This window comes from Pelecanus crispus, chromosome 3 (genome assembly GCF_030463565.1).
Source record: "Pelecanus crispus isolate bPelCri1 chromosome 3, bPelCri1.pri, whole genome shotgun sequence".
NCBI lineage: Eukaryota > Metazoa > Chordata > Aves > Pelecaniformes > Pelecanidae > Pelecanus > Pelecanus crispus.
The window spans coordinates 32477407-32500470 of NC_134645.1; the positions used below are offsets into that span (position 1 = coordinate 32477407).

A 23064-nucleotide genomic window follows, 5' to 3' on the forward strand; every position below is an offset into this window, starting at 1 on the left:
GAAGGAGGAAAAACATAGTAGAATCAGTTATAGATACTTTTACTGAAGTCACAACATACATGAATGAAAACACCTTTTCTGAAGGTTTTTCTGAAGTACCTTGTTGGGGGAAAAAGATTTATTTCACGAGGAAATAGACATTGGAATCTGATAGAGACTATTTTTTTTCTTCTGGAAACTGCGCTAAAGCCTGAAAGACTAAAAGGCATTAGTGTGTGTTTACACTAAAAATTGAAAGAGCCAACCATGCCTCTGAAAATGAAAAACCAGGTTTCCTACAAATCTACTTGCCACCTGCTGGCAGTGAAGTGGCCAGCAATCTGCACTTCCCAAATAACCCCTTCACGTAGTATATGGAATGTCCTACAATGTCACAGACCTTTGCAAGCACTAGGATTTTGTATAGGCATACAGAGTCATACCTAATTACTTTTTTTTTTTTAACATAAACTTGGAAATTCCACCTCCTCTCATCCTGTCCATGACTTGAAGGGCTTCATTGTAGCTACTACTTCCATATGCACCCAATTCACCTGTCTTGCTCATTTAAGTCCTCCTTCGTGCATACTGCAAGGATAAAGTATTCTCTATAATTACTACATTTGCTTTAAATTGGAGAAAGTAACATTCTAGATAGACTCTTTTTCTTGCTACTATACTTAAAATTTTAAATGATGAAACAGAAACTGATACATTAAGATTGTTTATTTTAAATGGTATTCTGAAACTTGTTACATATAAATTTTCAAACCATGAAGCTTAATATTGCAATGGTGGCTGTCTTCACAAAATAAGGCTGCTCGGTCAATCTCATCAGAGCTGATTCCATTGAAGTTTGGTTATTCAGAGTACAGGATGGCCTCAAGAAGGCTGTAATCTATGAAGGCACCAACACCAAAGGAGGTAGGCCTTCCTACATAAAAAGCTGATCGAGGGCCCCCTCAGTTACCATGTGACATTTGTTGAATTTGAGAGCATCACCAATGGGGAAAGATCTGAGCGACTCCAGTGGTTGCTGTGGAAAAGCCATTATGCTGCACTCAGAATCTGGAGACAGGTACCCACTACGGGGGCTTTTCCATGCCAGTCATACTCGCTGTGCTTTATTCCTCACTCAGCTGGGCCAGTTAGGGAGAAAAAAAAAACCAGGATCTATGTTAATGCTGAAACTTCAGTTTAGATACTAGGCACAGGGGTGGGATGAAATTTATCATCCTGTGGCCAACAGACAGAAACTTTATTTCTCTGAATTGACATGGAAAGCAGATGAATTACTGCCTCCTCTCATGTTCCCCTACTAAAGGCAGAGATATGCTTCATGAGTTTATTTTACACACAGACAATTAAAAATACATTTTAGCAATGTTTCCCATAAAAATCTTACCAATAGCGCAGTCCTGAAATGAGTGCAACAAAATTAAAATGACAGGAAGGAGTTATTTACAACCATATTGTATTGTACCAAAATGGCAAGATCGGAAATTAGATTCTAAAGTGCAAAATTGGCTATATTCTACACAGAAATGGGGATCTGTTTTCTTGCTTATACTATGAACCAATACCATCATTACAGATGCACCACATATTCATGCTGAACATTTAAGTGACCAAACGTCATCCTTAGGCTGACAGGCAAAACTCCTCTACAGAATCCTGTGGGAAGCAGACATCAGCATCCAAGGGCCAAATTTAGTCCCTCAGTTCTAGGAGTGTCACATGCTGGATGGAGATTAACTACTGTAAATCCAGGAATATGAAACATGGAGGAAGTGTATTTAAATACAGGGAGGAAGGTGTTTAAATAGAAATCTTACAAAGAGCTTAACGGTTTGTTTTATAGTACATTAAAGACAATCACTGCATTTTTAAAAGCACAGAATAGAGGGCCCAGCACTCCATATTTTGTTTAGCTGCAGTTTTGTCCTAGTTCAGACTGGGCACAAGTTTTTAAAGAGTATTTACACCAACAAGATTTGCAGGTTTAGCCATGAGAGCCTCTAAAATCAGAGAGAGGCCACAAAAACAGGCTCTTGCAGCATTAGAGTATTAAAAAGTCACCATTTAAAATACCTCATTCTTAAAAATTACTAAAAGTAACAAGAGGAACATGGCTGCTAGGTTTCCAGATTAACTGAAACTCCCGGTCAACTCACCCATATTCTTAAGCATATTGGACAGTTAATCTACATATTATTTACAATAATTCTTGCTACTACCCAAGAAAACCAAAGAGAAAACTGCTCGTTGACTCACAGCTCTATACTTTGCACACTAAACAGTCTCCAATTTCTTATTTTCGGGAAAAACTATCCAATGTTTGCCATAGGATTTTAACTACGAGTAAACAAAGTTTGTCTTGAAAAGCAACACGTTCAGTGAATTAGTTTGTTCCATTAGTCTATTTTTAAACTACTACATCATATTTACTGAAACAGCTATGGCATAAGAGGTTACATAGCTAGGCTTAAGTAATGCCACAATCTGACACAATCTACTTGGTTATGCCCCAAACTATTTACAGTGAACTTGATTCAAACAAACCACTTGGTTTGAGAAAGCGTCCAAAGAATTAAGAATTGCAAGTCCATAAAATAATGTTTCCTAAGAAGTTGCTTAGGAATGATTTAGTCATGATCTGTTCATTTTATTTTAAGATATTCATATACTGAAGTACACCCATGGGCGAAAGCCTCATTGGAAATGATTCCCAGCACCTACACATGCATTAGTAAACAAGGGTAAGTCTGTGCCACAGCATGTAGCAGATGGAAGGGAAAATGAGGGGAGGAGGGAAAATGGAATCTAGTCTGCACAGAAAGAAAAATAATTAGGTTGAGACATGTACGTATTAACATACACAGGCATCTGAAAAACAATGAGTAACTAAAAAATCATGATTATGAGACTGCACTTGATCCTTAAAGGGGGCAGGCGAAACAAATGTAGATGACTACAGCTGTAGTAAGTTTTCAGGAGAATTAAAATCTGCATAGGCAAAGTAGCTCCACACTCCATTCTGGCAAAACCTAAGCTGGTCTTTTAGTAATGCAAGAAGTCTAATAAGTCAGCTGATCAAGTTATGAACAGATCTGAGTAACTCTTCATAAAACGTACCCCAGGCCCCTGCGCAGCAGCAGAAGAAATGGACCAATTTTAGATACAAGTTCTTCTTGATACTTATTATCCTCTACCCACCTAAGCCCTTGCAGAACAGAAACTTCTTCCAAAGCAATTAATCTGATTTTACACTTATTTTTGTGTGCAGAACTGGCTGAAAGAAAAATCGCTGGAAGCAATGAGTTCTGCATTTGATTCACCCATGACAGCCAACATTAAGACCCTCTGCCTTTTGCAGCAATGAATTCTGTAGTTTGGTCCAGTATCTCAGGAAGTCTTGAGTTTCCTATTAACCTCCTGAACAGCTTTTGTTCCACAGGCCTTCGAGGAGCTACACACCTGCCCTCTAAGCTAAGTTACTCTAAGTCCCATGAAGGATTTCAAAGAGAAGCACTGAATTACACCACAGTGGAAGATGAACCTATCCAAACAGTACAAAGTGAGGAATGTGTTTACAATATACATCTTAAGTGCATATGCTATCATGTTTTGTTGAAACGGGAACATTTTCAGGCTGTTCAGTTTCCTTCTCAGGTGAAGTGAAATGCAGCAACTGGTACCCAGAGATTGCAAGGGCCTCACTTCAACACACGCATCATATTCTTTTGCATTTGCAGCAGACCAGAAAGCTATGGTTTTGTCAACACGGGTGTTTTGGAGTGCTCAGCACTAAAAGAATATCATTAGATTTTCCACAGTCGGCAGAAATGGAAGAAGCAAGTTCTACAAAATACTTTTTTTCTCAGTCTTGACTGGGCTTGGCTTTTGGCAAGTTCTCTTCATAAGAAGCTGATTTCAGTACAATACTGCAAAAGCTGAGAAACAGCACTGTTTACATATGGCATAAAGGAAATCTAGAGCTTGGTTTCCCAGTTGTGCCATCAGGTCTCCAGCTCATTTTTCCTCCCTGTTCTCCTAACAGCTTCTTATAGACATCTTAATTACAATCCCATTACCCTATGCATGACTACTTCATGAACTCAAACGGAATTTTTCTAGTGCCGGGATATTTTAACTGTCTGCAGCTTTCAAACTTACCATATCTTTCAAGATTAAAAAACTTTGAATGAATGACACTGTGATGCATTACTTTTAAGCACTTTCATTATTACTTGCTGCATCACTTTCATGTATACTTTGATATTAAAGGATTTTAATTTAAGGACAGACAAGCTAAAGTACCTTACTACAAATTCTGATACAAGAACCCTAATCTACAGAGGAAATAAAAGAGGCTAATAATTTCAAAGAATATAAATTGTGCTCCAGTTATGTAGAACTTAAGGTTTGCCAAGTTCTGTGAAAGTCCTGTGAAATACCGTAGGGATGTTACAAACCAAACCCAGATTTTCTTTGCTCACTACGATTAAGTGAATTGGAACACAACAGGGTGTTAAGCCTGAATGACAAAACATGAATAAATATAACCTGTTCATGCAAACTTTTGTTTGCAGAATTTGACATTATATAGCATATAATTTAATGGAAAAATCCTCAAGTGTTACAATCATAATACTTCCTTTGCTCTTTGTGGGTAGAAACTAAACCCACAAAAAGAAACTCTCTAGAGGCACAACAGGAACATTTAAGCCCACTCATCCTATAATACCACACCAAATCCCAACATAAGTCAGATATAAATAAACTCCTAGAAATCCACCACATTCTCAAGCAAGATAGATGCATACTAACAAAAGTAAATTAAATTAGTTTTCTAAATTAAAAAAGAAGAAACAGAAAAACGGAGATCAGAACCCAAGCTCCAGAGTCCAATTAATACAGTTTTAAAGTGAATTCGAAGCACTTGTGGCACTTAAGAAATCTGGCATCCACTGTCTTTTTGAGGCTTTATATCTGGTTCCTTCAGAGGTTTTACTTCTTCATCTGGTTTTGGTTTAGCCTGCAAACAAGAAGAAAAAAAAAATTAAATACCACAAGTACAAACCACTGTGTCTGCACAGTATTTATGCACAGCTAACTTTACACATTCTAATCTAACAGTCCCCTCTCTTTTCAAGGCTGAAGGCTTTGAGTGAGCCTCAAGCAATGGGGGAAGCCAAATATTCTCATTTCAGCACCCTTAAATGAATCCTTTTCTAAGAAAGAATCTTTCTATAGCATTCACTCCTGTAACATTTCAGCATCTTAAACACATTAAAGAATTCCCTCCTATTCAGGACTTAGAAAAAAAATGACTCCTAATTTCCAGATGCTGACAGTGTGGGAGAGAGGTTAACTGACTTGCCTCCTTGCACAGCTGAAATGTGAGCTCAGGTTTTAGCCTTGTGTCGATGCCCTGCACTGAGCTGCAGAGCATTACAGAAGAGCAAAACAGTAACTCTGTATTATACACAGAATAAAGCTAACGGGAGAGAGAACAGTACATAAGATTATCTTACAGTGTCATCCTTTGGCCTCTTGGTGAGATCAAATGCTGCAAGTGTTTCAGGAGTCCAGTGTGCGTTCAAGGCAGGAAATTCAAAAGGAACAGGCTCTACTAAGCCATAGTTTGCTTTCAGTTCCAGCTGGGGAGCCTCTGCTGGCACTTTCTGAAAATAACTGTAATAGAATACAGCAATATATTTAAAACACAATGCACCATCTCTGCAAGTCTCATTTGCAATTCTGAAGAAGAACAAACTGGGTTTTTACAGTGGCAATCATTGCTGCTCTCTTCCATTTCATTAAGGCACTGTCCAACATGCATTCTATCAGCAAGATTCACAAAAACAAACACAATTCCTTCTCAGTATTCATCTCCTAATAGCTAGGTGGGTTTTTCCTACTTGACAACCATTATTCCCAGCACTTTAATGAGAAGAGCGCCTTTCGTCCAGAAAGACCTTCAAAACCCGAACAAGGATTTAAAATACTTCCCCAGAAAGATGAAGAGGACAGTTCTTTTCCTACATCAGTCTTAATGTGCCACAGTGCATAATAGCAATGACCCTGCAACACCTACAAAGACTTACTACAACACAAAGCCTGAACGAGGGTGTAAGTCTACCCTCGGCAAACCAACATGAGCTGAAAACTGACAAATACTGACACACGCTACCTTACTTCCTGCCCTGCAGCAGAGTTCTGTGGCAGGCACATCTCCCAAAACAGTCACTGGTTATCTGGTTTCTCTTTCAAAGTTTGTTTCTAGAGGGACATGGATTTGTTGAAATCTCCTGTATGCTGCTGTTGTAAGCTATGACAGTGGTTACTGGAACCAAAGCAGAGTAGAGAATTTCTTTTCCCATTTGCAGTTCAGCTTGATATACTTGACAATCCTTTTTGTTTAGTCAATTCCCCTATTATGCAAGTCTTCAAATACCATAAAAAGGGAAATAACAAACCTATTATGGAATACTAAATCATAAGAGGAGGGGGGGGGAGAAAGAAGTGAGCAAAAGAATTCTAAAGCCAAACTAATCTAGCTATTTTAAACAGCTTTCAAAAGCTTTTTGGAAGGGGCATTAACTAACATAAAGCCCTATTCACAATATTAATTATACTTAGACTGGTAAGGCTCCTAGCACCCTGAACATATTCTTCACTGAATGCATGACTGTGTTTTGACTTCCCTGCTAGCAAAGCAGAATCAGCTACCAGCCTTCTCTATTTCCTCCTCTGTCCTCTTTTGCCTACTAGATCCCAGCAGCTGGGAAGAGAGCATTAGAGCAACACAGCAACCTCCGCAGGACTTTCTCTTGTGCAAAAGGAAAAGGAACAAAGTGGCTGAGGAATGAAGGAAGAAAACTGCTTAACCTCTCCAGCACGTCAGTCCAACCTACCCTGCCGAACTGGCACAGAAAACGGAGAGGGTGACAGCACACACCCATAGCAAATCTGCTATGAGAAAATTAAAGAGAAATTTGCAATTCTGTAAGTTACATGCCATGGCCAAAAGGAATATAAGAACTGGAGAGTAAAATTTACCATCCCATCCAGAAATATAAGCAAATGAGATATTAATAGTTCATATAGAGTACTGTACCAACCACGAATTACTTACATGAATCCATTCTCTCTCTGGCATTTTTCTAGTGTATTCTTAATCAAACTTCCTAATTTCCTAAAGAAGAGATGTCCAGAAGGCTTGGCAGTAGTCCCAGGCCCTTTGGTTTCTCCATATTCTTTGCACAATGCTTCTGCCTTGGCGAAAACTTTGCAAGAAAGAAATGTAATAAAATAATTTACATGAGTCTAGTACATCATGGTTCTGATCTACAGTGCTTTGGTTTTAGGAGATACCAGAATCCATCCTCTTGCTTCTTAGAAACAAAAATAAACTAGCTCATAGGCAGCACTTCCAGCCAAGATTTACTGCAGAAGTGACTAGGAACACAAAAACAAAAAGATAGCTTTTTGGGTAGAGAAAATGCAGGAAAGCATTCTTACATGTGAGGCAAAATGCAACAGTAAGCCTAAGAACCATGCTACATGGTAGGGAAAGAGAGCAGATATGAAGGTGTCCACGCAGAGTTCATGCCCCAAAATAAACAACACTTAACATGGAGTGGGAAAAGAAGCATTCTTCCCTGAACAGCAGGCACACTAAAAAAACACAGTATTTGTTTTACTGCAAGTAATCCAACTTAGTTTGTTCTTAATAATTTTTAAATTTATTTTTAAAATTAACATTAAAAGTTTCCAATTTGATGATTTGAGCATTTTTTATATATTGTGGTAAAGTTATGCAGTGCAGGTTGTTGGGGTAGCAATAGCTTTGAAGAGAGAGGGATGGGCAGAAGACCCTGAACTACTGCAAACCTCCCTTCATCTACCTTTCAAATAAATAGAAATGAAATAAATTACTGAAACCTGTTTAAAAACAAACATGGTCTAGATTTACTATTTAACGTAAGACTGAGCAACCTCCAAAGCAGAAAAGGCTGCAGTAACTTAACATCCAAACCAGAAAACCTGATGACCATACAATTGATTTTTACACTGTATTGCAGGCAGTTCAAAGCCAGTCTTTAACAGGCTGAGGAGCGAAGATGAAATTTTCTGCAGCACTGTTAATGAAAGACAGTCTTTGGTAAGTGAAAAAAAGAATATACCGTCTCTATTCAAAAGTGTGTTGGATTCTCATCAGCTGACAGAGAAAATCTTAAGTTTGTGGGAGCCCAAATAAACATGATAGAGCAAAGTAAAACAGGCATGTCAACATCAGGCCTTGTAATCCAGTCTCAGTTACACTTACATTTTTCTGATTCCTGCAGAGATCTGATTGCTTCCCCGCATTTATCACTCGCCAGTAAAGTCTGACCATGGTAACAGTATGCCTAATGGGAGAAGACAAAACCATTACCAACATCACTGGGCATTTCCTCCACCAATTCACTTCTGCTCTTCCTTACATTGGAGTTGCATCTCTTTGAAGCTGCCATTCCCTGCAGATAGCTAACAATTTGGGAATGCAAGCCAAAGTGGCATTCATTGAACAATGCGGTTCAACACAAACACCGTGAGGTAGGTATGAAGCAAGCTGTCTCAAGTCTAGCCAAGAGTAACTTTGAGCTTCATGAAGGCAGTTTTACCAAAAGCACCAGTATATAGTCTAGTTCAAACCTCTCTCTCTCACTGTATCAATGCGCAGCATTAAGCCCCATCACAGAATAAGGATGAACCCCAGTCAAGTTTACAAAGCAAAGACTCTAAAAACTAAAACTACCTGAACAATCAAAAAGCAAATATGCAACAATCATCACCGAATCCAGAAGAGATGAGACGTTTGGCCACTTGGGATATTTTGCCATAGTCCAAGTAACTTTTCCACCCCAAAAAGTCCCATTCCTTCACACTTACGTCTGAAGATAGTACCATATTCCAGTGAGAACTGGGTGGCCTCTTTTCTATTATCAGGAGTTGCCAAGTTTAAATACAAAATCCCATGAACTACTGCCTACCTTGCATACCTTCCTTTGATGTCTGTTCTCACAGTACAGCAAATGTTACCTAAATCTACCATCGCCCATATTACAAAAATTAAAAAAAAGAAAAAGTACCACAGCTCTGACCCTCCCTCACCTGTCAAACTTGCTAATAAGGCAAGCGGCTTTTAGCTACAGGTTTAATGTAAGAGAATGACAATGGTGTTAGCTGCTTAGTTTGGGCCTTTTTTACAGTATGAAAGAGCCAGACTACAAGCTGTGGCAGGCTACAAGAAATAAACAACAAATTGAGCATCTGATGATCCCAAGAGTGCCACTGCACTTGCTAAGAGATCAGTCACACAAAAAGGGACAGCACCTCGAATGGTACCTAACGTTACTTGATGCAGTTTCATTCAGGGCCTTCAAAAAGATGATTAGCTCTGAATTATGCCTAGAATGAGATTGTGATGCAGACAATGGAAGACAAGTATTATGCTCAGCCTGAACTGCTTCACTTAATGATATGTGATCACAATAAATTCCACACTGCAGTAATTTCACCTGGCTCAACAAAAACACTTCAAATGCCACTGACACTGCACAGTCTCTCTTCACAGCATGGAAAGAAAGTCAAGGCAATACTCAGCCCCCATTCCCTATCCAGCCCTTAGACAACGTTAAAAACTGTGACTGATGTCAACCAAAGTACTTACATAGGCCATATAGAAACAGCTCTTCAAGTTTAAGTACTTCCTCCATTTACCTGCATAGGTTGGATCCAAACTGGATAATGTTTGATCTGTGAACACATATGTAAAGTTATTCTTTACGACATTTCCAAAAAGAAAAATTCCACACGTACTCAAAGACCAGAATTCTTAAATGTATCAATAGATCTTAACTATAAAGTAGCCAGAAACAAGTGACATAAATTACTCCTGCAAAGGCACAGAGAAACTATGAGAAAAAAGAAAATATGTAGTTTACTGAGCTATCATGCAGCTGTCCCTAGAATCCCTGAAACTGCTGTCCACTAAGTTTGGAAGGATAATTTTCCTAAGTATTTTTAGGCAGCATTTCAAAGCTTGCTCCTAGTTTAATTTCAAGTAGTGACCTATAAAAGCCTATGTATGTTACAATATTCCATCTCTTACATTGACTCTTGTATTTTTGCACTTTTCCCACTTGCCTCAGCAAGCCCACAGGTCAGCTTATTCATCTGGAAGGATGTACATAACCAACCCGCTACGCACTTTACAGTCTGCATCATAATCCACTGCCCAAAGGCAATTGAAACACACTCCATTTATATCAAGCCATTTGTTTGCTCCTGTTACATATTCTCAAGACATTACCCTGTCTTCTGTCTCCCCTCACTAATGTTTCCTACCATTAGCTACAGAAAAAGATTCCCACAAAAACAAAAGGCCTTATCAAAATATATCTGTTACAGTGATAACTGAAGCCTTAAATGCGCTAAATAGAAGCTAAATATACAAAGCATATCCACTGAGAAACAGTGTTAACATCACAACTGATGGGTGGGTGAAGTATGTCTGCTGGCAAGAATGCATAAACCAGGTCACTAAGGATACAAAACAAGACACTTACCAGCTTTTTGGTAGAAGTTAGCTGTTTCATAAGCAAGAGCAGCTATTAGTCCTGGATTGTGTTTCAGCTCAATAGCCCGAGCAATTGTCACTGAAAAAAAATTCCACACCATAGTATTAAAGTTTAATTGAAAATGTCACATCAAATCAGCAGAGGCATTTAGCATTTTAAAACCGCTGCACGAGCAGAAAACAAGTATTGTGCAGTCAAGCAAACTGCAGAATAAAGACAGATTGCTTCTTGGATAGAATGATTCCAAATTAATAGAAAAGCTGAAGGAAGGTTAGTCTGAAGACTAGCTAGTAAACAGATGCTGCAACTATTTTAAAGCAAAGGAACTGGGAATTTATGTTAGGCAAGAATGGTGGTGAAGAGACTGCATGAAAGGAAAAAAGAGGGGAGGAGTGTCACACACAAGTTCTTCCAAAGCAGTTAAATTTGTAATATCAGACTGATTTTTGGCATTTTCCTCCTATAATTGTAACTTAAGTTTCTTTAAAAGCAACCTGCCCCACTAAGTCACAGTACTTCAGGAGAAGAAAAAAATAGCATTGCTGCCAAGCAGACTTCATGAGACATCAAAGAAACCCACAAAGACTGTCATTTCCCATCCCCAACAAACATGTATATTTGAAGATACCTTCTTGAGCTTCAGCTTGGCATTGTACGATGTAAGAGTCTATAAGTCGAGCTTCTAAATCTCTTCCCTTTTCTACAGGTGTAATCAATTTTGGAATATGACTTTCCTAAGTACAAAGCAAGTCTCAAAGTTAGTTTAGGCTTAATACCACTGCTGCCAATGCAAAGCAAGTACCTTATTCCTAAATGGACGGGACACTGTGTGAAGGTCCCAAGATGGCTGGCCACACTGCTGCATGTGCTACTGGGCAGACAGACTGATAACTCTTCCATTGCCACTGGGAAAGAGCAGCAGGGATTGAGTGGTAGCCCAACACATTAATGCCCTTCTTTCTCCTGTATCATTCAGATAGTCTGAGGTACTTGTTTATTCTGTACCCTCATCAGAAAAGCAAAGGCTTTTCTAAGACAAAAAGTGAAGTACTTGGAGACAACTTAAAGAACAGACAGCAAAGACAGTTTTTCTACCTTCAAGTGTTTAAAAATCCCAGCTGCTATCTTCAGGCTTCTGTGAACATCTTTTGCTTCATCTTCTGTTATACTAAGAACATAGAACAAATCAATGAAATTTTAGTTAGAAGGGACCTCTAGGTGTCATTTAGTCCCACCTTCTGCTTTGGAGCAGGACTATCAACAACAGCAGATCATGTCAGTTATGGCTTTGTCTGGATGAATCTTGAATCCTTCAAGAATGGAGAGTCCACTAACTGTCTAAGCAGCCTGTCCCACTGCTGTGCTACTCTCATGGTAAAGAAGTTTCTTACAGTGTCCAGTCACTAAATAATCAAATAGATCTCACTTGAAAAAAGAAACATAAGACTTTCAAATAAAAGGTATCCTCAGAGTTAAAAGCCAAAGCTTTAGGGCTGTAGGGGCTAAAAGTCAGCAGAGCTGATTTTGAGAATCTCAATTTTGTACCTGGACGTTTAAAGCAGGACTGATGAAGGGTTTATTCACAACTGATGCTTTCTCTATACCACAGTCACATGGTACTGAAACACTTTGTTCACACATGCAAGAAGGCATTGAAGTGCACTTGGACATTACAGCACATGAATGAAGGCCAGCTGCCTCCTTGAACCCCTACTGTCTCAGCTGGACATGCACTACAGCAGTCAAAACTCAGAACCTGCTAAATTTTTTGGTGGAATATTGCTGCAATGGAATTACTAAGAAAAGAAAAACACTTACTCTTCTTTTCCAGCAAGTCTTGATGCATATTTTGTGTACCACAGAGCTACGTTAAATCCCATGGAAACCAGTTCAAACACTGCATCCTGCTGGGCACTAAAAAAAGACAGACAACCCCCCCCCAAACAAACCCCCAAACAATTTAATGCTTTCCATTTTGTTCTGACAAGCTCTCTGATAGTTCACATAGCATAAGTCAACATTTCTCTCCATAAAATATTTTGCATTTAAGAAGTCAACAATTTCCAATTCAGAACCTCCTACTTGCTAAACTGCCTAAAAGAGACTTCAATTTTTACTTATTCCCTTTAAGAGCTCATAATTATAATTTCCCACATTCAGATGCCTACCCTTCCCATTTGGGAACTTTTATTTTAAAACAGTAACTTGAGATTTGTTTAGCTTTGGGTGTGGCTGACATTTTTCCAGCTCCTTTTTTTTTTTTTTTTTTTTTTTAAATTGCACATTTTGTGGAAAGCCTGGCTCTGGAATGTCTACTTTAAAGTTTTAGCTGCTAAGTTAATAAGTCAGAGTCTATTACATCTCCCTCAAGTGAATGTCATTGCAAGTATTTATGTAACCGCAGTCAAACGGCATGTGCAAATAGCAGGAAATTTCAGAAGCTAAAAACATGGTATTTGAAAAGAGCGAACTTGCAATCACAAGCTCAGTATAGCTTAGGAAGTAGTAATCTGTAAAAAGAAAGGTGTGGGAGTGGGAAGAATAACGTTGGCACAAGAACAAGTGTGTACAACTATGAGAAAATCAGAAGAGAGTCCTAATCAACAGATTGTCTTCCAAGGGGAATAAAAGCTTTGAGGAAGTCAAGCACTTCTTCTAGATAAAGCTTGACAAATTTGTAAGCGTGGTTATACAACACAATTACCTACAACACCAAGAGATGACTGAATAATCTAGAAAGTTACAGATCTATACTCCTACTTAAAACAGAAGCTTTGTTTGTTTGTATCACGAGTACATGTACTAGGAGCTTCAGAGGACAAGAAGAAAATCAGATCTTCAGCAACATTTGTACTTCAAAGAAGTCAGAAGTTACTGGTCAGCCAATAGCGCTAAATGAAAAACTTTTAAATTGTAGTAATCTATGTTATCATATTCAATTCACCAATAGTCTCAAGGTTCTTCTTTGTACTGCTCTAGCGTTTGTAGATCAACTAAGACACAATGGATCCTTCTACCATTATCACGTGTCATCACGCCCTTACATAAAGGCAACACATGCCTCAGAACACCTAATAAAGTACAGCAATTATCAAAAACACAAAGCAACAAGTTTTTGGAAACTACTTTGTGTTCAACATTTTGCTATGCTTTTAAGTTTTCCTTCAGATCTGTGCTGGCACACGTGCATATACATAACAGACCAGAAGGAAACAGCTGCGTACCCTGTAATCATAAAAGCATACATACTTTGGAACTTGCCCTTGTAACGTGTCTGTCCACTTGAAATTCTGAATATATCTCAACTTGCATTCTTGGGAAGAGTCATCCAGTGAAAGGATAAAACCTACAGAATAAAAAAATGTACTGACAGGCAATCTCAAAGAAAGAAACAGAAACAAGTAATGAAGGAATGAGGATCAATGAGAATACGGATATAGATAAAGGAATGTTTCTTGCTGTACCACTCAAAAACCTGTGTTACTTCCTGAGGCTTTTATTCCTCAATATCTTGAGAACAAGACGTGGGAAAAAACAAACTGACTACTACAAGAAACCCCTTGCCCAGCAGGTTACCAATTCAACCCTGTGAGTCTTGATTGCTCAAGGAAAACCTGGCAGATGTCTGCATGTCCCATATGGCGCCTAGTTGGGAGTTGGACTGACCCAGGTATGGTACAGCTGGGGCTGCTTGAAGTGACTGAGTGACTGTCCCTGCCACCTCAGTGGCGATGGGGAAATTCCAGGAAGAGCTGCCGGGTCAACAGGGAGAGGGAAAAGGGCTTGTAAGCATGGACTCACCTAGTCATCATCTCTTTTGTCTCCAGGGCTACAGGAAATTGGTTCTTTATGTCCAGCAGCCAAGAAAGCAGCAGTCAGTGGAATGAAGGTCATGCTACGGGATGTTCAAATGCTAGCATATGCAGGCCCAAGGAATTTTTCAGGGAGGAGTAAGTCAGGCCTTGGTCTGATCAGGTCTTACAGACTTCAAGAACTCAAAACGTGCAACAGCAGCTATTGGGGCTATAGCTCTAGGTGCTGTCACATTTTGAAAGACACAAAATACTTGTTCCTTTCACACGCAGAAGATTTTAGCGACCAAGCAGGATGCTTTCCTGAAGAAACTCTCCAAATCTTCTCTGCAGCAACATGGACTGTTATCTTACCTTCATCTAGACTGTCGCAGGAGCTTACATCCTCCCACGGACTGAGGGAACTACACCAACCTGAGCTGCTTTACTTCCCACAGACTGAAAGATCAGTTTCTGTGAATCAGACGATTCCTGAAAACTCAGTCCTAACAAACTTGTCTGAGTACCTGACTGCTAAGACAGAGTTATCAAAATATTGGCAGGAGGAAGGTTTCAAGGCAATGTGTCATCATAGGTGACCATCTACTGAAAATGTAGATATTATGCTAATGAGCACCTATATGTGCACCTAAGACAGGCAACAACAGGAGTGTAAACTTGCAACGAGTCTATTATCTAGCATTAGACAAACCAGAAGTTTATATTGAAGAGTGACTCCTACCAACTAATTTAATAGACTCAATTTATACTTAAGGAGCAATTCATCACCATCTAAGAGACAATTATTTTCTCCTCCAGCAGGAAGCAGAATAAGGTTAAATTCAAGAGGACAGGACTGCCAACACTTAGTACTCGCAGGGTCACAAAGGACACTGAAACTTGTAGGAAGGGCCTGGTGAGTACCCATGACTGGTATCAAGCACAGAACCCATGAAGATACACTTCTTCCTGGGAAGTGCAAAGCTTCTTTACAGAAGATCAGCACAATACACCTTCTGAGAAGTGTCATTAAAACTCAAATTATATACCTCTTGATGTATTAACAGTATTGCTAATAAATGTTCCTACCTTGCAAGAGTGAGAAGTACAGGTCAGTTGCATTCTTCATCATTTCTGGATTACAACTTGAGTCTGTAAACAGCTCCAATAGTCGTGTTCGAGATAACCTCAAATCACTGTATGAAGGAAGGGAAAAAAAGAAAAAATAAACTTAAGAAATTCTACCCAAAAATGTACTATTAAGAAAGCACCCATCCATGTATACCACTACGCTTTTGGCTAAGAAAGTGAGGCTAAGCATTCGATTTAGCTATCTGAAGGCAAGGAAAGGTACTTTATAAGGAAGATGCCAATAAATACAGAAAAATCTTCCTTTCTCCTCTGCATACATACGATTAACTCTTTAGTTTAAAGTACAATCCATTTGGGACAGACAGCAATGGATAATCAGTACTTATTATCAATCTATTGCTCTAACACAAACTAAAATAACTATGCCTTTATCTACCAAGAGGCTGGGTGCAGGGGGAGGCAAGAGAAGTAACGAGCAGGGACATTCTTCAACATTAGAACAGGATGAGCATATGAAAAGATAAGAATAGATCTGCAAAATAAGCTGAGATCTCTTTTCATTATATTCCTATCTACAATAGAACATTCATGCCTTATTCACTTATGGAAATTACTTTAAGTAATCTTTTGCAGAAGAATGCACAGTCATCAGGAGACAATGAAACGTTTAGTCTTTTGCCTCTGCATTATTATAACGGGCCTTGCTATACACTCAGAGACTTGAAAACTGGATAATTCATTCTTTGTAACTAAATGTTCAGTGTTATCAGTGTCTTATTGTGTCCCAGCCTACAGGTTTCTAGTCATCTTTAGAACAAAAACTGAAGAGTAACCATTACTTTTAAGGATGTCCTCCAAACGGCGAGAAACAGAGTAAATGTAATCACAAGCACACTTACTTGCAAACCTTTGTTGCAGCCGGAGTGGTAGCTACCCCGTAAAAATTGAATGAAACAGGAGCTGTAGCCTTCAAAGGGTTGCGATGAAACCAGTGGGTCATTTTCTTCCTGTAGTGTTGTTTATGCCAGATCTAAGGTGTGAAAAGAAATGAATAGCTGTAGGAACAGGTACAACTGAGCTGTTATATATGGCATGGTCCTCAGCTCACAAAAATATATTCCAAATGTAAACAATCAGGAAAGAAATTTGCAAAGTTGTATATAATTACACAGAAGAAATTAGATTCTTTTTCCCATTTGAAACACTAAGTTTTCAGAGGCCTTGTCTTCATCATCCACGTGCTTGGTTTGAGAATTTCACTCTGCTGAAATACATATTTTTCCTGCGGCAACTATTTTAAGTAGGGCAAAAAGCTATAACCCTCTTTGTTCTATATTACTGTATACTTTCTTATTCGACAAAACACAACTGTTACCTCCTGCATAAGGCTGAATATTTCCCATGTCATTTACAGGTATATCTCAATTCATTGAGATCATTCTATTGTGTCTGGTCCATCTATTAGCAGCATTTCTTGTGGCACCACTGATACAGATGAAACTGTGATTACACAGTAACCCTTGCTGAAAACACGGATATATTTACATACATGCAACTGACCTAGAAATTTGGTAGAGTACAGCTAAAAGCTAAAACTGCCCATCTTTTCTCTTTTACCTTAGTTTCAGAGAACATATATAGCATAAGCATTCCAAGGAGACGTTTTTAGAAGCTTACAACAGTGGTGCATGGTGGGAGGATGAAACATAACAGGCACATAACATTGAGACAAGGGAGGTCGGTACTGGATACAAGGAGAAACTTCTTCACCGTGAGGACAGTCAAACTGAGGAACAAGTTGGCCAAAAAGCTTGTGCGGTCTCCATCCTCAAAGGCTTCCAAGACCTCACCTGATAAAGCCCTGAGCCCCCTGGGCTGACCTCAGAGCTGGCCCTGCTCCGGGCAGGACGCCGGACTAGAGACCCTGCAAGACCTCCATCACCTTACGATCCTTTTTTGAATCTCTTAAGTTCATCATTATAAAGCACGTCGCGGCTGTGCTGAAAAAAAGGAGATCTGCCAAGCAGCCAGCCCCTGCCACCGTCCAGCTCCTCCTGACCGAGCAGGTGACTTGTCCATCACGTCAGCACCTATCACGAACGACACGCTCACCCACCTGGGCAGCAGCGCGGCCTGCACAGAGGAGCGGTGCCGTCACACGCCTCAGTCGCAGCCAAGGCGGGGGGCAGTCTGACAGGCACTAAACAAGAGATCTTCCGCGCCTCTACCGCCCGCACCGGGCAGAGCACAGGGCGCTCTGCTCGGCGGAAGCCTGCCCGGTGCCGGCCGCCTCAGGCCCGCGCCGCCGCCAGCGGCACGCAGCGACCGACGGCCGCTCCCGCGTGCGGCCCCTTCCGCAGCAGCAGCAGCTGCGGTGCCGCCCGGCGCCCCGGGCCCCGCCGACACCAGCGAGCCGGGCAGAGGCGGCCCTCACCGGCGCCGGGAGCCTCCCGGGAAGGGCCCGCAGCCCGCTGCCACTTCCGCCCGGCCCCGCCCCGGCTCCCGGCGGTGCGTCACGCAGCCGCCGCCGCAGGCAGCGCCAGAGGAAAGCCGATGTCATCGTCCCGCGCGGTACGGCGGGCCGACAGTATCGATCCCGCCGGTCATCCCCCTCCCCTCCCACCCCCCTCGCCGGGTGCCCCCAGGCCACCGCCGCCGCCAGCCCCGCGGCTGGGGTCTCCCCCCGGCACAGCCGACGGAGGCACGGCTGGGCCCCGCAGCCCTTCCCCGGTAGGGACCCCTCAACGCCACAAACGGAGGCGGGAGCGGGAGGGGACGGCGGCCCGCGGCCCAGCGGCGGCACCGTCCCTGGCGGACAGGTGACCCACCTGTGGCGCTACACGGGGGCGCCGCTGCTCACCTGTGGGGGCCTCCCGCGGCGGCCGGACCGGGAGCGGAGCGGAGGGGAGGGGAGGGGAGGAGCGGAGCCGTCCCCGCCCGGGCGCTGCCGCCGAGACCCAGCTGGGAGGGCGGGCTCCCTCGGGAGCCACGTGACCGCCGCCATGACACATACCGAGGCGGAAGTGGCGGCCCCCACCCGGGCGCCGCCGCCTCGGTAGCGATGGTGGGGGCGGGCGCGGCCGGCGCAGCCTACCTCGCTGGGCGGCGCTGGCGGGAGGCGCTCGCCGCGTTTGGTTGTCGCGGCGGCGGCTGGGCTGGGCCGGGCTGGGCTGGGCCGGCGGCGGGCGCGGGGCTGGCGGCGGCGGCTGCCCGGCGCGGTGCCCCGGCCCGGGGTGAGCATGGTGCCCTAGTGCTGGGGCTATGTCGGAGGCGGCCCGGAGCCTCCTGCAGCGCTGGGGCGCCAGCTTCAGGAAAGGCACCGACTTCGACTCCTGGGGGCAGCTGGTGGAGGCGATCGACGAGTACCAGATGTGAGTGCGGGGGCGGGTGGCTCCCGGCAGGGCCCTGGAGCCCCGTGCGAGGGGCCCGGGGGGGGGGGGGCAGCGGCCCCGGGTCGGGGTGGGGCGGGGGGGCCCCCGCCGGGCCTAGGCCGCGGCCCCCCTCGCCCCTCAGGCCCCGCCGGCCGGTCCCCTGCCGCTACACAGCGCGGGGGGCTGTGGGTCGGGGCGTCCCATGGGCGGGGTGCGGCGGGGGGGTCGCCCGAGCCCGCCGGGAGCCGCCCCGCCGAGCCCGCCGGTGTCTGGGGGGTGCTCGGCCCCCTGGCCGGGGTGCGAGGCGGGAGCCGGCCCGTCCTTTCGCGAGGGTGGCAGCCGGCTGGCGTGGAGCCGCGGGGCCCCCCCGGCGTGGGCCGTCGAGGCTGGTGGAGCCCCACGGCGATGGGTGCCGGTGGCCCGGGGTAGCCCCATCCCATCCCGTCATCCTGTCCCCCGGGCACTATGCTGGTAGGGCAAGGGGACGCGGCTGAGGCAAATGGGCTGCCGAAGCATCAGCCTTACCCGACCCCCCCCCCCCCCCCCCAAAACAACCCATCCGGTTCTCTATCCAGAACTGGTCCATTGCACGCTTCTGGGTTTCACCCCCGCTGAAAAGCGGGGTGGGAGAGCGGGCAGCCCGATGGTGGGAGGGCAGCGACTGGCGCAGCCCCAGTGAGATTGGGTTGCGCTGGCTGGGACCACACCATCCATGAATCCCTTGGTATTGGGCAAATATTGGTACTGTAGGGCGCTGTTGATGGTATCCTTAGAAACGCACCTAGTAGCTTTAGTCAAATGCTCTGCTCTAGTACTCTGTTCACAGTGAAAATGAAGGCTATTTCCTTGTGGTCTGAGTATTGCACGCTAAGTTTCTTATGTTGAATTTTCTGGAAGAAGTCCAGAGGGTTTGCACTTGTTCCCCAAGAGAAAGTCAACCGAAGAGATGCTCTCTGAGAGATCTTCTAGTGCTGTTCAGGTCTGTTCAAGTTATGGGCTATAACCACACTGGCTACCAGTTCAGTTGCCGTTCGGAGTAACTAGACTGCTGGCCGGGTACAACATAGTCATGAGGTGCTATAATCTCACCACTTCATTCACTCACCAGACAGGATGATGCAAGTTCAGTTATTTGCAGTTTGCTGATTGTCTGTAGAGCAGGGCAAGCTGTTACTACAAACCTTGGCACAGGGACGAAAAGAAGTTCTCTTCTGGATTTGTATCTCAGAAGGAAAAAAAGCCCAATCATCAGAAAGTAAAACATGATATTTTTAATAACTGCCCTTACTAGTCCTCTATGAGGAGTCCAGTAGGATCCTAATGCTTCAAACTGTCTTGGTGGTCTCAGCAGTCAGTTTCATTTAATGACATTTCTTTAGAATTAAAAGTCTTCAGGCTTCTCATTCTGAGCTTGCTTCATTGAGAAGTGAGGTCACTAAGTGTTCACAGACAGTCCAGTTTGAAAGTCGAAGTATAACTTTTGTTCCCTTCTTCCTAGCATCACTTGTGTCTGATGAGAACTGAGGTGATCTCTGCACCCTTGATTTATTCTGACTTTGGAGCAGTGTGATATCTTTGTAAGAAAGCTCCTCTTGGGGAGTGGTATTGTAAGTTGCTCTTGCAAGCCTTATCAGTGAGCTTCTACTGAATGGAGTAGTTGTCAGTAGATGAACTCTGTGGTTCCAGGCAGGAGAAGGGGGAGAGAAGATCAAAAGATTATCGGGAGATATTTTCTAGGGAGGAGCAGAACCCTTTCAGTGTGTGTATCTGCTTCTTGTAGATATAGCTGGTAAATTAATAACAATTTCAATCTATAGGGTACAAGCTGCAAATAAGAAGCACAGGGCAAGATACTTACCTGTAGCTCTGGAGAGCCATAACAGCATGGCTTTATGCTCTTGCCTTCTGAAATGGGAACCTGAGGTGGGATGAACAGGTGTGTTGCTGCAGTTGGCCAGGTGCTGGCAATATTGGCAAGGTCTACTGATTGACACAGGGAGGCTGGGGAGAAGCTGGTTATGGTGAGCTTGCTGACACTGAGAAAGATCTTCTTGAATCTAAGCTAGTTCATTCCAGGGTTATAATGGCTGCTGACGTAAAACACAATTATTCACCTCCCGTGTGCAAGGGACCTACGTCTGCTCAGGTCTTTGTTACTCCTGGAAGCGCAGGAAGCTTGATGCAAGGATTGGCCCCTGTTCATCCTCACGGCCCTTGTGCATACTCACGCAAGGACCCTCCGAGCTGGTGGCAGTACCTTCCCTGTTGAACATTCCCATCTGTGGAACTTAGTCTGATCCATCTTTGAACAAGCTTCCAGTGAGATGCCAGATGTGTTTATTTGGATTGGGGGGGGTGTGTTTGTATCAGTGACAAATGGAAAAAGGGTTGTGTTACTGATGCTTGCAGAAATGTTAATACTGTGATGGTGCCTGTTGTGGGTGGCATATTGCTGCTATGGCAATATGTTTTCTTAAATCGTTACTTTTAAATGCCCTTTTTATATGTCCCTTGTGTCGTGTCAGTGGGGTGGTAGGGAAGGAGTATATATTTGGGTTCAAGCGTGTTTGTGCTTTTTGCTTTTCTCAGCTACCATCTTCCCCCCCTTCAGGAAGGGGGACAATGCCACTGAGTTGTGCAGTTACCTTGACCTGTTTAGTTGTGTTTCACTGGCGCTAGTTAAAAACTACAGTGGCCTCAATCCTTTTTAATAAAGTTTATTTTTAGGAAAAACAAAGAAATAATTGAGTTCTGATTTTTTTTTTCTGACACAGGCTTTGATGGTAATCTGTTTTAGTGTATGCATCTTGGTGTATGTATTTTAAACCCCCCAAAAAACAGGTTGAACCCCTTTAGCAACGCAAACTTGTGAGGTTCCAGATGGAAGTGTATTGTGATGCCCCAAGTCCTGCTGCTGTCCCTGGGTTTCCCCTCAACCCCCTGCCCCCCCTCCCCCTCTGCTTTTTTTAAAAAAAGTATTTACAGGGAACGGCAACAATTGCCCAGAGGTTTTGCTTGTTTAATGTTCTCCTTCCTCCCCGGACGGAAACTGTAACTCTTCCCGTAGCTTCCCTCTCTAGCTTCCTTTCGATTTCTTGAGCTGTTTGCTTACTGATACTTTCCAAACCCCTTGGTACTTCTGTCTCCGTGGTGACAAGGGGTGGGGTCTCTGCTCCGCATGTGATGCTGACAGGCGTGAATGTGAGCTGATGCACCCCGGCAGCCTGGGCCAAACCACGCTGCGCCTGGCTTCCTGCACTGGGAGAGCCTGCAGCCATCGCCTGGGGTGCCCGCGCCTCCTGGCAATCCGACTTGCCTCAAACTCTCCCCATGAAATGCATGTGGGCTTGTACCACGGTGGGTCTTCACAGGGTGTGTAGTTTGTTATTATAAAATAAGGGAATGGGGAGAGGAAAAAGGTCAGTGCTTATAAAAGGGGCTGTTGGCTAGAAGGACCTTCTTACCTGTTCTGCCTTCATGATACATTATATACATAGTCTTTCCTGCCTAATGTAGCTGCATACTTTGTCCATCTTCTGGGTTTTTTTAAGTTATGGCCTACCATGGTTATAGAAATCTTTGTTTAAAAACAAAACAAAACTATTTGGAGCAGCAGTCTGTGCACCTTTTGTCTGATATGTTTTCTGGAGACTGGAGGGTGTATGTGTTTCTGTGTTGTGTTCCTACTCTCCATTTTCTTTCCCCCCATCCAGATTAGCAAGGCATCTACAAAAAGAGGCACAGTCTCAGCACAACAACTCGGAATTCACAGAAGATCAAAAGGTGAGTATTGCTGTTTGCTCAGTCAAGGAGCTTGATTCATAGATGTTGATGTGTACTATGGTTCTTTGTATCTCGCAGACCAGAGCCTTACGAGACCTTTTTTTCCTCCCTCGATATACACAAACAGAGCCCAGCATGGCTCAAACAGTTGCTGTCATTGGATGTGACGGATGCTCTGCTGTGTAATATTGAATGTCATGCATGCTGGCCAGAGTCCTTCATAACCTGGGTGTTTCTTTTTTTTGGGTGACCTTTTGATAAGTTGTATAAGCAACTTTAACACAATTTATGTTGAGAAGTCGGAATGCAAAATGTCTTGAATGGCAGACATTGAGGGCATGTGAGGAGGGTGTTAGCTTAACATGTAACACCTGACTGGGAAGGGTCCTGACAGAATACTCCCTACTAGTCTCTTAG

At 43.3% G+C, this 23064-nt stretch overlaps 2 protein-coding genes across 5 annotated transcripts in view; one reads left to right on the forward strand and one right to left on the reverse strand.

Annotated features, from left to right (window-relative positions):
• Window positions 1-687: 687 nt before the first annotated feature.
• On the reverse strand, window positions 688-18423 carry BROX (BRO1 domain and CAAX motif containing). Of its 3 annotated transcripts, none has more exons than XM_075708333.1 (13): window positions 18354-18423; window positions 16393-16523; window positions 15491-15597; window positions 13860-13956; window positions 12429-12524; window positions 11706-11778; window positions 11239-11344; window positions 10599-10688; window positions 9701-9786; window positions 8315-8396; window positions 7121-7271; window positions 5517-5676; window positions 688-5017 (listed from the first exon to the last, which is right to left on the reverse strand). In XM_075708333.1, exons 2-13 carry the CDS (start codon window positions 16491-16493, stop codon window positions 4931-4933), a joined length of 1236 nt encoding a protein of 411 aa, XP_075564448.1. In that variant the 5' UTR covers window positions 16494-16523; window positions 18354-18423; the 3' UTR covers window positions 688-4930. The 3 variants fall into 3 exon arrangements, with proteins under 3 accessions (XP_075564448.1, XP_075564449.1, XP_009482926.1); XM_075708334.1 differs by lacking the exon at window positions 18354-18423 and adding an exon at window positions 17610-17701; XM_009484651.2 differs by lacking the exon at window positions 18354-18423 and adding an exon at window positions 17111-17307.
• Window positions 18424-18754: 331 nt separating this feature from the next.
• Window positions 18755-23064, forward strand: part of AIDA (axin interactor, dorsalization associated) — a 29453-nt gene continuing 25143 nt past the window's right edge. For both annotated transcript variants that reach the window (XM_075707307.1, XM_075707308.1), the window contains exons 1-2: window positions 18755-18864; window positions 22578-22647. In XM_075707307.1, coding sequence (XP_075563422.1) covers window positions 18755-18864; window positions 22578-22647 — 180 coding nt within the window. The remainder of the gene's footprint in view (window positions 18865-22577; window positions 22648-23064) is intronic.

What these genes read in the sequence shown, in the direction of transcription:
- BROX (XM_009484651.2), bottom strand. Translation starts at nt 17,143, where the DNA reads ATGCTTATGCTATATATGTTCTCTGAAACTAAG. An exon ending in TTACAAGGGCAAGTTCCAAA is followed by an intron (nt 12,525 to 13,859) that starts GTATGTATGCTT and finishes GTCTTTTTTTAG; the next exon opens with TGCCCAGCAGGATGCAGTGT. An exon ending in TAACTTCTACCAAAAAGCTG is followed by an intron (nt 9,787 to 10,598) that starts GTAAGTGTCTTG and finishes ATGTGTTCACAG; the next exon opens with ATCAAACATTATCCAGTTTG.